Source organism: Hevea brasiliensis, chromosome 17 (genome assembly GCF_030052815.1).
Source record: "Hevea brasiliensis isolate MT/VB/25A 57/8 chromosome 17, ASM3005281v1, whole genome shotgun sequence".
NCBI lineage: Eukaryota > Viridiplantae > Streptophyta > Magnoliopsida > Malpighiales > Euphorbiaceae > Hevea > Hevea brasiliensis.
In genome coordinates, this window is record NC_079509.1 from 20265214 (window position 1) to 20281613 (window position 16400).

Below are 16400 nucleotides of genomic sequence, written 5' to 3' on the forward strand. Positions count from 1 at the left end.
GAGAGAGAGAGAGAGAGGAGAGGTCTATCACGTGAAGGAGAGGGAGGGGAAAAGAAAATGGTCAGTCCGATTCAGCCGATTCGATTTAGGCCATGAGACCCAAAATGAGACCCAAAAATTTTGAAAAAATTACTGAAAACTCAAAGAAAAAATTTTGAGTCCAAATATATTTTTAAACTTATGACGTAGTGTTTAAATTAATTTTTAAAAATTATTAAATTTAATTATCTTGAAAAATAAAACCTGGTTTCAAAAACCTAGAAAAATTCAAATTAACTACCATAATATTTAATACATTAAAATATCAAAATTTACACATAAAATAATTATTTAAATATTTGAGATGTTACAGTTCTAATTAGGATTTGACCAGCTCATATTAGCTCATTTCCTCCTATATTTTATGAAGGTTCCACTTAATATGTTCTATATTTCCGGGGCATACTTTTAGCATGTAACTGATTCTTAAGACAGACCTGATCATTTTCTTTGTCCGAACACTTACTGAATACCCATCCTTTATTCAAGCAATTATTTCATCCAAACACCTTGTGACCTATCCGAGCACTAGATATCTTATCATAATACTTCGTCTCATAATCGATTACTTTATCTTTATGGATACTCAATCCCTTTCCAAACTTAAGGAACCAAACTGCTTGCCCTTTAGTTCAAAATTTGGGTCATGCTATATCACTTATCAGTGGAGTTCATGCAGCTAGCTATACACTTTGGTCAAAGCGGGTTTTCTTACGCTTATTGGCCTATTGGCGATTTTGGTTTCTCAAATCTGTTTCTATGAGTAATCCTCATAATAAGTCCAATCCATGATATATGTTATTTTCTATATCAGAGAATTCTTATCTCAAATCAAATTTCTTTTAGTGCAAGAAAGATACAAGTAATCATATATGTTTATATATATGTCTTTTATTATTATTATTATTATTATTATTATTATTATTATTATTATTATTATTATTTTATTTTTTATTAATTTTATTTACACTTATATTATTATTATTATTTTCATTTTATTATTTTTATTCATTTTATTATATATATGTAATTGAGTGTTATAATTGTCAGAATGAGAATAGTGTTGATATTTTTAAAAGTTATTAGGATAATATAGTCTTTTATTTGGTCAAACAGTAGTTTTAAAACTAATGATCATTATAATTAATTTATACTCTATCTAGTCTAGACATTTTTTTTTATTAATGATATTGCATGGGTATATAATAACAAGAAAATTGCAATTTACCTAGCCATAATGGCTAGTTATTATAGTATTAAGAGAATAATAATTAAATATTTATAATTTACATTGATACAATTGGAGCATTAATAATTCTATCATAATTTAAAACAATTAGAAAATTAATTACTAAAAAAATAGAGGATATTTGATGAAATGTCTAATTTAAAAAAAAAAAAGAGAAAGAGAAAAAAAAATTACACTATATATGTAATGCCCTCACTTTAGGTAGTCCGTACATTCTACTGTTTCGGTGACTAACGTCTGTTCGGGCAGTCAGAATGTCTGGAACTACATTCAAACTAGAGTGAGGAGGCATAAATTGACTGAATAAAGACTAAGAAAAATAAAGAAAAAATAAAAGAAATGAATTTCAAATGAGTTAAACGAGCCGGGGTCATAGCGATGGGTGACCTAACGAGAAGCGAATGTGAAGACAATTGCTGACTCTAGAGCCATGAGAAGCCCTAAGAAATAATTTTTAGAACTTAATTAAAGATTTATTTAAGTATAAATGACATTAAAAATGTCAAAAAAAAATCTAGGAGAATTTAATTAATCAGTACAGACAAATATAACCCGGTAAGTCCAACGAATGACATTTTGGTCAATTCACCCTTAGTGATGAATTTTGACCTAAATGCCAAGTGAAATGAGAGAGAACAAAATATTAAAAATAAATTAAAACATGAATTATGTAATGAAAAAATGAGAAAAGAAAAGAAAAGAAAAGAAATAATATATATATTGCATATGTATGATGTCATAATGACATCATAAAAAGTGATAGCCAATAAGAAATTAACAAGCACTTATAAAGGGATAAGGGATATATAAAATTAGACCAAATTAATAAAAAAAAATGTCATCTTCCTCATTTTTTTTCTCCCATGGCCGGCACCCCTCAAAAAGTGTCTTCCTCCATTGTTCTTTCAATTTAGCTAAATTTCTCCTTAAATCCCACCATAAAATCCTAATATCCTTTCACTAAATTTCATCCCCACATCACAAGGCAACTTTAGGCAGCCACAAGAAGTAGAAAACTCAAAGTTTTAACAAGCCGAGAAAGTGATTAAAGAGGTTAGTGCACTAAACAACCTTCTTTCTTCTTTAACTAGTTGAAGTATGCTAAATGAAGAATAATTCTTAAGAAAATAAAAGAAAATTTTAGGCAGCCTTGAAAGATTTAGGAGTTTGATAATTTTGGTCTACCTAAACTTGAGTAGTCAGGTTAATTGATATGTTTACATACAAGGGAAGTGAAATTTGCATGAATATGATTGAAAATTGGACTTTGAGTTAGGTTAACGTAACTATTAGGGTTTTTGTGGAATTGTTTGGAATTGATCAAATTGAGACTGATTATTGCTTAATTGAAGTGCTATGAATGAAAAATTATAGTTTGGGAGTAAGGAGGAATGAATATTGGGAGTGCATGTTCTTTGCAAGAAATTCGGACCTATGAGTCCATTGTCTTTTTTGAGCTATAATTGAAATTGTATGACTCTAATTGGTCTGAGGCCAATTGGAGGTGAAATTAGACTCAAAATACCCCAATTTTCATGAAAAAACCATGCTCAAATTCTGTCCATAAATTGACCAATTTACTGTCCCAATCCAGATATCTATACACTAAACCTAGAAAAATGACCAAATGAACATGTTCATTTGGCCATAACTCCCTCTAGACAGGTCCAAATGACCTGAATTTTATATCGTTGAAAAGCTTAGACATAGGACTACAACTTTTATTGAGAACACCAAACCCAGAAATGCCTCTAATTGAATAAAATTACTGACCCAAATTAGGTCACCAAACTGACCAGAATCAATTTAGTCCAGAATTTCCTGGACATAGACTACCCGATCAGTTTTTGGCAAAATGGCCATAACTTGATCTATAAAAACCCAAATCTAATGAAACTAGTGGTAAAATTTCTACAAGACATAGATCTACAACATTGATGATTTTATCAAAACCCAGAAACTAAGGAAACTAGGTCAACTTACTAGGTTAAGTCAGTATATGAATTCTGGAAATTACCTAAGTGACCATTTGACCCCAGAACACTTATTCAGTCATATCTACTACTAGAAGACTCCAATTAGGATGAGCCATACTGATCTGGAACTCTAAGAAACAGGGCTCTAACTTTGTTTTAGATATGGTCTTCAAAATATGAACATAAAAACCCTAAAATGGAGGTCAAATTTACTGACCTGAACCTGGACCCTGAGGACACAGGGTACCTGAGTCCAGGCCAGTGATTTGGCCATAACTAATTCTACAAAATTTGAAAAATTATAATTAAAATTTTTGAGTGACCACAAGACATAGGGTAATAACTTTTATGAAGAATATTTGGCCTAAAAATTACTGTAACATGTCCAATCAATTAGACCAAAACAGACTTCAGAATCTGCCTAATTCTAGACCCAGAAAGAGACAGTAAACCAGTTATGGTTATTTAACCATAACTTAAGTTCTAAATCTTCAAATGACATGATTCAAGAAGGAAAACAAAGACAAGACATAGAGGGACAACTTCCATGAGTGAAGTATAACCAAACAGTGGCTACATCTTAGCCAATTGGTTAGATGAATTGAAGACACTAAATCTAGACCTTGAGAAAGGTCCATAAAATAATTGAGTATATGAGATGAAATGAATTAGAATAAATTGTTAAATATAAAAATAACATGAATTAATGAAATTATAAATACGTAATAATATTATTCTGCCCAAAGTACATCTAGACTCATTTATACAGCTTGGATCAATTGGTATACCAATTAGGGACTACAAATTATAGTACTGCCCACAGAAATAATAATTGACAAACAAAATATGTCTAAGATGATTGTTCTACTGGCTTTATACCTGCCTGATGGCCATAGTGCCAATTTTCATTATTTCTAGCTTTTGCCTACCCGCTGGCCTTGTGCCTGATATGACCGTTGTATACTGGGCAGACATACGGATGTCTAACTAGTATACTCTTGTGTATCCAGTCTTTATAGTCTGTTATAGGTTTCTTGGGCACAGTTATGAGAAATAAAATTTTAAATTCAAACAAGTACATGAGAGATCCATTAATATAAAGTATATAAGACCGAATATAAATTACATGAATGAAAAGATCCCGATTAATATAATTGCTTCTAAAGTTTGATAAGCATGAAAAAAAAAAAGAGCTGTAAATTCATATAATTGTATGTTACCTTATAAGGTTATACTTAAAATAATTATTTTTAAATTGTTTAGTTATATTTCTTTATATATGCACCACTAAGCGTTATGCTTAGAGCGTTGGTTTTTCTATCACGTAGGTACAGGGGACCCACAGCAACAGCAGTAGCCGCAGAGCTTAGACAAGATTTTGGTTAGATCTGCTACAGTGTAGAGTGTTACCTCGTCAGTTATTTTGGTAGGGCTCTTGTATAGTTAGATTTTGCATTTTGATTATTGTATATAAGTAAAAGATGTAAATCATTTTGTGATTGTAAATAATTTGTAAATTATCGTATCTAAATTTTATATGAATGAAATGAAGTATTTTATTTACTTGAAATGGTTATGAGTATTATGAGGACATGACATAATTTATGAAAAATGATATAAGATTTTAACAAGTAAATTATAGAACCCGCCATGCACTAATAAAACAGAGGAGGCTCTGTTTGGGTCTCTACAAAAATAAAATGTGATAAAAAAAAATTTACACTTAAGATAATATAATTAAATTAATATTGTACACGGCAAGACATGATAGGGTGCTCCGACACCGAATTTAGCATACCTTGTTTGACTACACTGTATACAGATAAGGGGTGTTACAATATATTCTATCAAAATTAAGAAAATAGGCATAATCAATATAGAGAGAGCCAAATAAGAGAGAGAAAAAAATTTGACACTTGACATAAATTCATAATCCTATCCTATGCTATAATCTTTTCATGGAAAATGTTACATGGCAGCACCATATATAAAAATTTGCCTGCTTTATATATGTCTTTTATATATATAATACTTTTTAGAGAGGACTCACCCGTTGAATATTGATCTATAATCCAACTTGGGGTCTCTCTCAAGCTTTTTAGAGAGAGGACTTTCTCTAGGAATGCCTTTCTTTTAAGAGTGCTTCTCTTTTCTTTGTCGTCAATGTATGGTTTCCCTTTGCCCCACCAAGCAGAGGGGAGCTCCTCCTCTATACCCTGGTTGTGGGTTAATCCTCCCCTCATCAGTGTAGAGTGTATATAGCTTTTATTATTATTATTATTATTATTATTATTATTATTATTATTATTATTATTATTATTATTATTATTATTATTATTTGGTTTCAGGCTTATAGGTCTTAGATCTTTAGGGAGAAGGTTGCATGAGTGACCTATTTCTATTCTTTTGTCGGGTTTGCTTGCTTGTTACTTTTTGCAAGCGTTAAGATTTGGTGATGTAGGTTATGAGGATGAACTGTGATGGGTTGTTCATAGGGATTTGGTAACATGGTTGGCTTGGAAGGCATAAGTGGGATGCTAAAGAACATAATCTTTGCTAATCCTTTGTGCTTGTTAATTCTATCTGGCTGCATGCAATGGAATTTTTGAATTTTCTTCCTTGTTTGACTACCTGGAAGCTCTTGGGACGTGACTAGAAGAAAAACTTTCTCCGAGCATGGACAGGCACAAATGAGTGTATGGTTGCTGTTTGTGTTTCGTAGAGTCTTCTCTAGCGCTACTCTATATGTTGGAAATGTCTCAATGGCTGAAGGATTGGCTTGGCTGTGGTGTGTGTTGAGGGTTTGCATTTGTTTACCGAGTAATGGAGGAATTCTTCGGGTCAAATATCCATTATTGCCCTAAGTTTTTTTAAGTGGGCCATATCCTCTCTTCTTTAATGGGCTCATTATGGGATTTGGGTATTTAGAGTACTTTGTTAGTAGATATATTATATTTGGCTAGTGGGCCTTGTATATCAATCTTGAATCGAGATTTATCTTTTAATGAAAAAAAAAAAGACTCCCTCAAACTTGTAGTTTAATCAGATCAAGAGCTTATTTGCTTTGACTTAAATGAATCAGCCAGTCAGATCAGTGAACCAGGCCAGTTCAGCCAATTAAGAGACCAAATTTTTTTTTTTTTTTTAGTGGTGGTGAAGGGAGTTGAACCCTAGACCTCATAAAAAGTTTTTAAACCTACAATTGGTTGAGCTAGTTTGATAATTAAATATTTTTTAATCCAAAAAGTATATGTATATCTCTTATTCTATGATAGGATAATAAATTTTATAAAATAATATGTTTTATTTATTTTTCAATATATAGTTAATAATTTATAAATATTAAAAATATAATTATACATTTATAAAAAAATTATTTATTACTTATAAATATAACAATAATAATAAGAATTAAAATTAAATACTTTAAAAATACTATTAAAATTTATATTAAATATAATTTAATAAATATTGAAAATTAATTAATTATGTTTATTTATATTAGCTTGTGTTACATTTTAATTAATTTTTAATTATTATATATATCTTAATAACTCGCTGATTAAACTATTCATCTGCTTATGGAATTGCTGAGCTATCCATCTCTTCCCCGCACTGAGTTAACTTCTGGCGGGTTTAATAACACTGCTCTCTCAATAGATTCACTCGATTTGTCAACGGACAAATAATAATAAAAATTTGTCAACCAGACAATCTGATTGGCCAACGAAAACCCCAGGAAAAGGCTCGAATCGTCACCTATCTTCCCGTTCCCACATCCACGTGTCATAGTCTCTTCCAATCCCGGCATCCTCCTGCGGCTCACCTAATCAAACCCCAACAAATCCCCTAAAATTTAAAAATTAAGAAAAACGGAAGAAAAAATACGGAGAAATGGAAGGATCTAGAAACCCTAGCGAAACCCTGTATAAAAGCCCCACTTTCTCCATTTCTGCAGACTCAGTCTCTGTGCCTCTCTTAGATTTTCCGTCTCTTGCCCTTGAAAGGTCTGTGATTTTAGATCTGTAGGATACTGTAATCGATCAGCAATGGCGGAGACAGAGACGTTTGCTTTCCAGGCCGAGATCAATCAGTTGCTCAGTTTGATCATCAACACCTTCTACAGCAACAAGGAGATCTTTCTCCGTGAGCTTATCAGTAATGCCTCCGATGTAAGGCTTCTTCTCTCTCTCTCTCTCTCTCGCCCTCTCTCTGGATCTTTGATTTGTTTTCGTTTATATGCTTCTAATTCAGTTATAGACTTTAGTGGTGATGAATATGATTATCTGTTTGTTTTTCTTTTCTTTTTTTTTAAATTGAATAGACTGTTTGTCGACTTTATATTTTCTCAGGGTTTGGTTCTTTATATGTATTTTCTTTATCAGGATCTGTGAATGGTTGTTTCTGTACCTTCGGTTTTAATTTAAATATGCTGATGAGTCCTTTAATTTGTCCCGGAAATGCAGAAGTTTCGTTTGCTGGATATTTTTCTTAATTTAAAAAATAAATCAAATAGTACGCTGCGTTTTTGTGGTTTGTAGTCGAGTTTTATGACTATTCTGTTCGCTTTTATTTTTAATATTTTTATAGAGTTTAAAGAATTAGGATTTTCAAGTCATCTGAAGCCATTTAGAGTAAATTGTTATTATCTTTGAGCTGTGAATAGACAAGGTTATATATATATATATATATATATATATATATATATATATATATATATATTTGGTTTATGGTATTTAAGAATATTTCTTAACTGTTCATGATGAGATTTATGTCATTTCTATATCTCTTTGGCCAATTATGTGTTCATTTAACCAAGTATTTCTTCATTTTGATTTTTTGCCGTTGTTAGATACAAATACAAATATGTAAGTGGATTTTGAATGTTGAAGTTTGTTTGGTTGATTGATTAGAGAGATCAATAGTTATGTAAATTTGTTATTATCATTTGCTAATGTTATTCTTTGTATTTTCTCCCTTCGTTTCAGGCTCTGGATAAAATCAGATTTGAGAGCTTGACAGACAAAAGCAAGCTTGATGCTCAACCTGAGCTCTTCATCCATATTGTCCCTGACAAAAGTAACAATACATTGTCCATCATTGACAGTGGTATTGGCATGACAAAGGCTGGTAGGTGTTGCTGGTGGCATTATCTGTTTCTATATGTATTGATTTTGTCACTTGTAGATAATTGCCTGATAATTACTGTCGCTAATTGTTTCAATATGTTGTCCTGTTAGATTTGGTAAACAATCTTGGTACCATCGCCAGGTCTGGTACCAAAGAATTTATGGAGGCCTTGGCTGCTGGAGCAGATGTTAGTATGATTGGGCAGTTTGGTGTTGGTTTCTACTCAGCATACTTGGTTGCTGAGAAGGTCATTGTTACCACCAAGCACAATGATGATGAACAGTATGTCTGGGAGTCCCAGGCTGGAGGGTCATTCACTGTCACCAGAGATACTTCTGGCGAGAACCTTGGTAGAGGTACAAAAATTACTCTATTCCTCAAGGAAGACCAACTTGAGTACCTTGAGGAGCGCCGCCTTAAGGACCTGATCAAGAAGCACTCTGAGTTTATTAGCTATCCAATCTCTCTCTGGATTGAGAAGACTACTGAGAAGGAGATATCTGATGATGAGGATGAGGAGGAGAAGAAGGATGAGGAAGGGAAAGTTGAGGATGTTGATGAGGAGAAAGAGAAGGAAGAGAAGAAGAAGAAAAAGATCAAGGAGGTGTCCCATGAGTGGTCATTGGTGAACAAGCAGAAACCAATCTGGATGAGGAAGCCAGAGGAAATCTCAAAGGAAGAGTATGCTGCTTTCTACAAGAGCCTTACCAATGATTGGGAGGAGCATTTGGCTGTGAAGCACTTCTCAGTGGAGGGCCAACTTGAGTTCAAGGCCATCCTTTTTGCTCCCAAGAGGGCTCCTTTTGATCTGTTTGACACAAGGAAGAAGCCTAACAACATCAAGCTCTATGTGCGGCGTGTTTTCATCATGGACAACTGTGAGGAGTTGATTCCCGAGTATCTTGGATTTGTGAAGGGTATTGTTGATTCTGAGGACCTTCCCCTCAACATCTCAAGAGAGATGTTGCAACAGAACAAGATCCTCAAAGTTATCCGCAAGAACTTGGTGAAGAAGTGCATTGAACTCTTCTTTGAGATTGCTGAGAACAAGGAAGATTACAACAAATTCTACGAGGCATTCTCTAAGAACCTCAAGCTTGGCATCCATGAAGACTCCCAAAACAAGTCAAAGCTTGCTGAATTGCTTCGGTACCACTCCACCAAGAGTGGTGATGAGTTGACTAGTCTCAAGGACTATGTGACCAGAATGAAGGAGGGCCAAAACGATATTTACTACATCACTGGTGAAAGCAAGAAAGCAGTTGAAAATTCTCCATTCCTTGAAAAGTTGAAGAAGAAGGGTTATGAAGTCCTCTTCATGGTTGATGCCATAGATGAGTATGCTGTTGGTCAGCTCAAGGAGTTTGAGGGCAAGAAGCTTGTTTCTGCCACCAAGGAAGGTTTGAAAATTGATGAAAGTGAAGATGAGAAGCAAAAGAAGGAAGAACTGAAGCAGAAGTTTGAGGGTCTCTGCAAGGTAATCAAGGATGTGCTGGGAGACAAGGTAGAAAAGGTTGTGGTCTCAGACCGTGTTGTTGATTCTCCCTGCTGTTTGGTCACTGGTGAATATGGGTGGACTGCCAACATGGAAAGAATTATGAGAGCACAAGCTCTAAGGGACAACAGCATGGCTGGGTACATGTCAAGCAAGAAGACCATGGAGATCAATCCTGAAAATCCTATCATGGATGAACTGAGGAAGAGAGCAGATGCTGACAAGAATGACAAGTCAGTCAAGGATCTTGTGCTGCTGCTATTCGAGACTGCCCTTCTCACTTCTGGTTTCAGCCTTGATGACCCCAATACCTTCGGCAACAGAATCCATAGGATGTTGAAGCTGGGATTGAGCATCGACGAGGATGCTGGTGAGGGAGATGCTGACATGCCAGCCCTGGAGGAAGCTGATGCTGATGCTGATGCTGAGGGTTCCAAGATGGAGGAAGTTGATTAAGAGTTTAGCCTTACTTCGATCAACTTTTTAATTTATATGATTATGTTTTGGTACTGATTCTGATAGTGTTTTGGAACTTATTTAGATGGTTTGGACTTTTTTTTTATTTGAAATATTATCTCTTGTTATGCAGTAAGGTCAGCGAATTTCTACTCCTTGTCAGCGAATTTCTACTGCTTGTCAGTCAAGTCTAGTCTTTTTTTATTGTTTTATTTTTTGCAATTGCAATTGATTTGCATCAAAAGGGCTAAATTCCCAGCACATCCTTTACAAGGGGTGTGGGCTGTAGCTAAAAAAAAAAAAAACAAAGTCGGGCCTTTAGAATAAACAATTTAAAGTAAGCGTAACAGAGGTACAAATGTGAGAATACTAGCCACGCCACTGGCTTCTGGTTTTGTATTTGACGTTACGAAACAGCTTAAAGCAAATATTGCTTTGATCCCCAAAGTTTGAGCAATCAGAAATAGAGAAGTTGGGAGATGATGGCGGCAAGAACTCGAAGACGGACAGATGATTTCATATTGAAACTCTTCATCTCCAGGTATCTCGACATCTCTAGAGCTTGACCTTAATCGTGAAAATTGACAGATGAATGTGTGATGTATTTTTAATTAATTTTAAAATATAAATAATGTAAAAGAATATAATTATTGAAAAATATGTTATTCATCTTAAATTTTTATTGAATTGTGATTATATAAAATAGTTTTATTATTTAGTGTATGGATGAATTGGCATATATAATAAGTTGAGTTTAGCTAATATTAAAATTTAGCCACATATCATGATTAGTTCATCTCTTGATAAGTGGCTTCCTAACCATTCATTAATTTGTTATGTCATTATTATTATTCTATTGAATGATATTTGCTTCGGCTTTCACTAGAGGTTTGTGTTATCCAAACTTCTACTGTTATTAAAATTTTTTCATAGATCCATTTAAGTAAAAATATGAAGAAGTGTTCTGTGTTTAAGTTTTTATTATTTGTAATTTGTGATTTTTTATGGCATTTTTATGCTCTATGATCAAACATTATTAATATTTAACTGACAATTCATAATATATAATTTTTTTAACTCGTCTTTTGATGGGACCCACAGAATCAAGTAAAAATTATAATTATTAAATTCGGATTGAAGCTGATGGTTGAATTGGTAAATTGGCACTCAAATTAGTTCGAATTTGTAATTAAATTAGATAAGAAAGAGATTTAGTGTGACCCAATTGATCAGATAGTTAAATCAGTGTGACCCAGTTGATCCAGTCAATTTAGGGATAACAAAAATTTCTAAACTCGACTCATCCTGCTCCGAACTCAATCAATTTTTTCCGATCCCGATTTATGCGGGGAGGGGATGATAACTTTCCCTCTACTACGAAATCCCGTAACCAGCATTCGCACAATAATATATTATTATTTTTTATTAAAAATAATTTTTATTATATATTTATATATTTAAATATTATAATTTTAATAAAATACGTAAATATATTATTAAAATATATATTTTATTTTTTAATAGATAAATTTATATTATATATTAATAAATTAAAATAAAAAAAAATCCTACAAAAAACCCGTCCCTTCCTGCTCACCGATGGGGAATGTCCTGACTTGACTCATTGTCATTCCTAGGTAAATTCTATTATTTAATAAAATCTTTTTTTTTTAGTGTTAATATGAAAAATAAAACTCAAAACCTTATAAAAAGTATTTAAAATCATAATTAATTGAATTAATTTAGTAATTATGTATTTTTTATTTCAATATATTTTTATAAGATATACTTAATATTTCATAAATACTAAAAAAAATTATACATTTATAAAAAATTTTATAGATCATATTACTTAATACTTTTATATAAAATTTAAAAATATTATTAAAATTCACTAAATAGAACTTAATAAATATTAAAGTTTTATTTTAGATAATTAAAATTTAATTAATTATATTTATTTATATAAATATGTGTTATATTTAATAAATTTTTAATAACTCACTGATTAAATAATTGAGCCGCTAAATCATTTATCTTATCTCTTCATCAATTTAATTTTCGAATTGAGTTTAATAATAAATGATTATAATTAATAAAATTATTATTTTTTTAAAAAAATTATTGATTTTATAGCTTGTTATGCTGACGGATATTATCGAATGGGGATGAAACTCCGGGTATAATATAAATTAACGCCAGTTTGGGTCGTACATGGGGGAAATTTTTGTATAATCTAAGCTTTTGGTGGAAAGTTCTTCGTTTTTCTTTTCCACTGATAGCGAAGTAGCTTTGATTTTTCTATGGTTTATAACCCTCCAATTTCTAAACTCTGTTTGCAATGACTCTTTTTTGATGCAATGATCTATCAGCTGAACAACTGTACATTGACAATGCTCCTGAATCAGGCTCAACAAATCCCTGGCCGTTTCCACCCAGATGTCTTCTAGCCAAAAACCATTGTCTATTATGGAATAGGTAAGATCCCATCACACTGTGAGCAGGACGGAGCTATATGTCCCCGCGAGTAGTGCATTATTTAATTATAATTAAATAATTAAATTAAATTAATAAAATTTAATTATTTTAATAAAAATAAATTTAGTATCATTTAATTTAGTTTTTATTTAATAATTTTAATAATTTTCAGTTTACGATTGATTATCGGTTCAGTTAATTTTAATTTAGTAATCTAATCAGTTGAAATAACTATATTTATATTAGTTAATATATTAATTATATTTTTATTAATAATATATTATTTATAATTATTTTTTTATAATTTTATTAATAATATTTAATTTTTAATATTTTTTACTGATAATAAATCTTATTTATTATTTTAATAAGTAAAAAATATTTAAAATGTATTTTTATTGATAATTAATTAATAATATAAATATATATTATGTTTTTTAGTTAATTCAATTATAATTAATAATTAATTCAATTAAATTTAATTTTTTCTCAATTTTAATTCGATTTAATTAATATAAATGGAGTGGTTAAAATTTCAAATGAGGGGTCATGCGCGGCGCCCCCCCCCCCCTTGCCCATAAAATTTAATATTTTTTTAAAATTACTGTTTGTGCCAGTATTTTTAAAATTGAAAATTTTACCTATAATTTTTAGGGCATTTTTAAAAAATTATCATTGGCCTTCTTAATAATTTTATTTTTGTTTTAGTCTCTACATTTTTATTTATATTTTTTAATATTATCTTATTTTTTTCTGTTAATGTTTTATATTTTATCAAAATTTCATTTAATTTTCTTATAATATTAAAATTTTGACCTCAATCATAAATTTCTAGCTCCGCCCGGATTGTGAGTATTTGCATTCATTTGGTGCTTGACTAGCTGCAAACATGGATTCTTATTTTCCCTTGTGCTGTGAACCAATGGCAGGTTGCATTCGAGAGACTAATTTAGGCCCTTTCAAAGACACTGTCAAGTTATTGTCTGCATTTAGTTTTTAAACAAGCATAATGCTAATATTATGTATGAATAATTTATTATTTTTATTTTTAAATTTAATTTTAAATTGTATTTTAAATAAAAATAAATTATTATTATTAAATTACTTTTTAATTAAAATTTTTCTCTAATTTAATTTAATAAAAATAAATTTTTACCTGTTATAATAATGAATTTTAATTAATTTATGGTGTAATTAATTAAAATATCAATTTATTTTTTATACAGATATTAATATTAATTTTCATGGTTATTTTCTTTAAAATATAATAAAATTATTTTATTCAAAAAAAATTTAGGTTTCATAAATTTTTTTATATTTTATCTTATATTTTATGTAAATTAATATTTTTTTAGATTATGAAAAATATATTAGACTAATAAAAAAATAATGTTATTTTAAAAATATATAATATAATTTTTTTATTATTAACATAATAAAAAAATATATTAAATTACTAATAAGGAATTAAATTATTTAATTTTAATGATAATGAAAAACATTATTATTAATTAAAAATAACATTTTTTTTATATTATTTTTTTAAAATATTATATTTTTAAATTTTTGTAAAGTGTAATTTTTTTTATTAATCTGATTTTTTTTTATAAACTAACTCTTTTATAAAAATGATTATCACTATACATAAATTTATGATATAAAATATTTACATTTCATAAAAATTAAAATTTTAAAATACCACCATTTTTTATTAATATAATAAATATTAAAAATATATACTATTTTTCAAAAGACACAACCTATAATTTTGATATTGTAACTTAAATTTTTTTTAATTATTTTTGCTTATAGCTAAATTTTAGATATAATAATAATAATAATTTTATTTAACGTTCATATATATATATATATATATATATATATATATATATATATATATATATATTCACAATTTATTTATAAAATACAATTTTTTTATTTTATTAAATTTCTTTTATTTTTTATTAATTAGTTATTCAATTGTTTTAAATTATAACTAAGTTATTAATTTTCTAATTATGTATATGTAAAATATAAATTATTTAATAGTTACTCTCTTAATATTATAATAAGTAGCTATTATTATAAGGTAAGTTACAATATATTTTAATTGAAAAATGATAACAAAGCATTCAAATTCAATTTTTATAACAATAAAATGTTTCTTATTTACTTGATCATTTCAATTTAATGGTAATAATAATAATAATAATAATAATAATAATAATAATAATAATAATAAGTATTAATTAATCTTAGAAAAATAAAAAATATATATATTAAATTATTAGCATACAAATAATACATGCTATTTATAAATTAGTCAAATCTCTATAATTTATTTCTATAACTTTTTATGAAAACTATACTTTTAATAAAGATTTCATAATAAAAATAATAGAAAATATAATTATATAATAAAAATATTTATTAAATATACAAAATAATTTAAAGATTATTAAATGACATAACAGTTGATTATGAGATTATAAATTAATGAATTTTTTTTTAATTAATGGCCATCAGTAACATTTTATTATTATTATTATTATTATTATTATTATTATTATTATTATGAAGGGTGACATATGAAATTTTAAAAAAAATAATATAAATAATTTTTTAAATATTATATTTAATCACAAAAGGTCTTAACTTTTAAAAATCAAATTTTGAAGAAAACAATAATTTAAATTAGAAATGTTAAAATAGTATTGTCAATAATAATGATAATTAAAAAAAAAGAATTAAATAATAAAAAAATTTATTTATGGAGGGTAACACGTGGCAAGCTCTTCAAGGAAAGTGCCGCATGACATTCTCTTAGAAATATCTTCTTGCTTTTTGTATAGATATAGATGTGTTGTATATTCACAAAAATTGTAGTTGTTAATAGTAACCGATTTTATTCGATTTTAAAAATTAGTTGCTGTTAGTAATAGATTCTCAAATCAGTTACAAATAAAAAAAATTTAGTGGAAAATTCCCCCCTAAAATTTAGCAATCAATTTACAAGTCAGTTGCAAAAATAAATTGCTATTAATAACTGATGGAGAATCGATTGTAAATTTAGAGCTTTTAAATTTGTAACCAATTCCTTATCTATTGCTAAATTTAGAGCTTTCTATAAAAAGCTCAAAATTTTGCAACCGGTTCACAATCCCTTGCTTGGTAATTGAATTAAATCAGTTATTAATGATAATCAAATTTTGCAAGTGATTGTGAATCAGTTGTCAATTTTTAGAGGGGAATTAAGAGAGTTTTAGAGCTTTTAAATTTGCAACCAATTCCTTATCTATTGCTAAGTTTAGAGCTTTCTATAAAAGCTCAAAATTTTGCAACCGGTTCGCAATCCATTGCTCGGTAACCGAATTAAATCAGTTGTTAATGATAATTAAACTTTGTAATTGATTGCGAATCGGTTGTCAATTTTTAGAGGGGAATTAAGAAAGTTTTATAATTTAGCAATCGATTTTTTAGTTGGTTGCTAATCATATATTCAAATTTTTTCTAATATCGATTAGTAACCTATCATTTAGCAACTTATTATAATTCAATTGCCATTGAATCGGGCATT

General features: G+C 29.1%; 1 protein-coding gene across 1 annotated transcript; it reads left to right on the forward strand.

Annotated features, from left to right (window-relative positions):
- The first annotated feature begins 7120 nt into the window (after positions 1 to 7120).
- Positions 7121 to 10508, forward strand: LOC110649771 (heat shock cognate protein 80). The gene is made up of 3 exons (XM_021804466.2): positions 7121 to 7436; positions 8253 to 8394; positions 8505 to 10508. Exons 1-3 carry the CDS (start codon positions 7314 to 7316, stop codon positions 10343 to 10345), a joined length of 2106 nt encoding a protein of 701 aa, XP_021660158.2. The 5' UTR covers positions 7121 to 7313; the 3' UTR covers positions 10346 to 10508.
- Positions 10509 to 16400: the final 5892 nt, after the last annotated feature.

Coding starts and splice junctions, on each gene's coding strand:
- LOC110649771 (XM_021804466.2), top strand. CDS start 7,314: ATGGCGGAGACAGAGACGTTTGCTTTCCAGGCCGAGATCAATCAGTTG. Junction 7,437..8,252: donor TTATCAGTAATGCCTCCGAT/GTAAGGCTTCTT, acceptor CCTTCGTTTCAG/GCTCTGGATAAAATCAGATT. Junction 8,395..8,504: donor TATTGGCATGACAAAGGCTG/GTAGGTGTTGCT, acceptor TTGTCCTGTTAG/ATTTGGTAAACAATCTTGGT.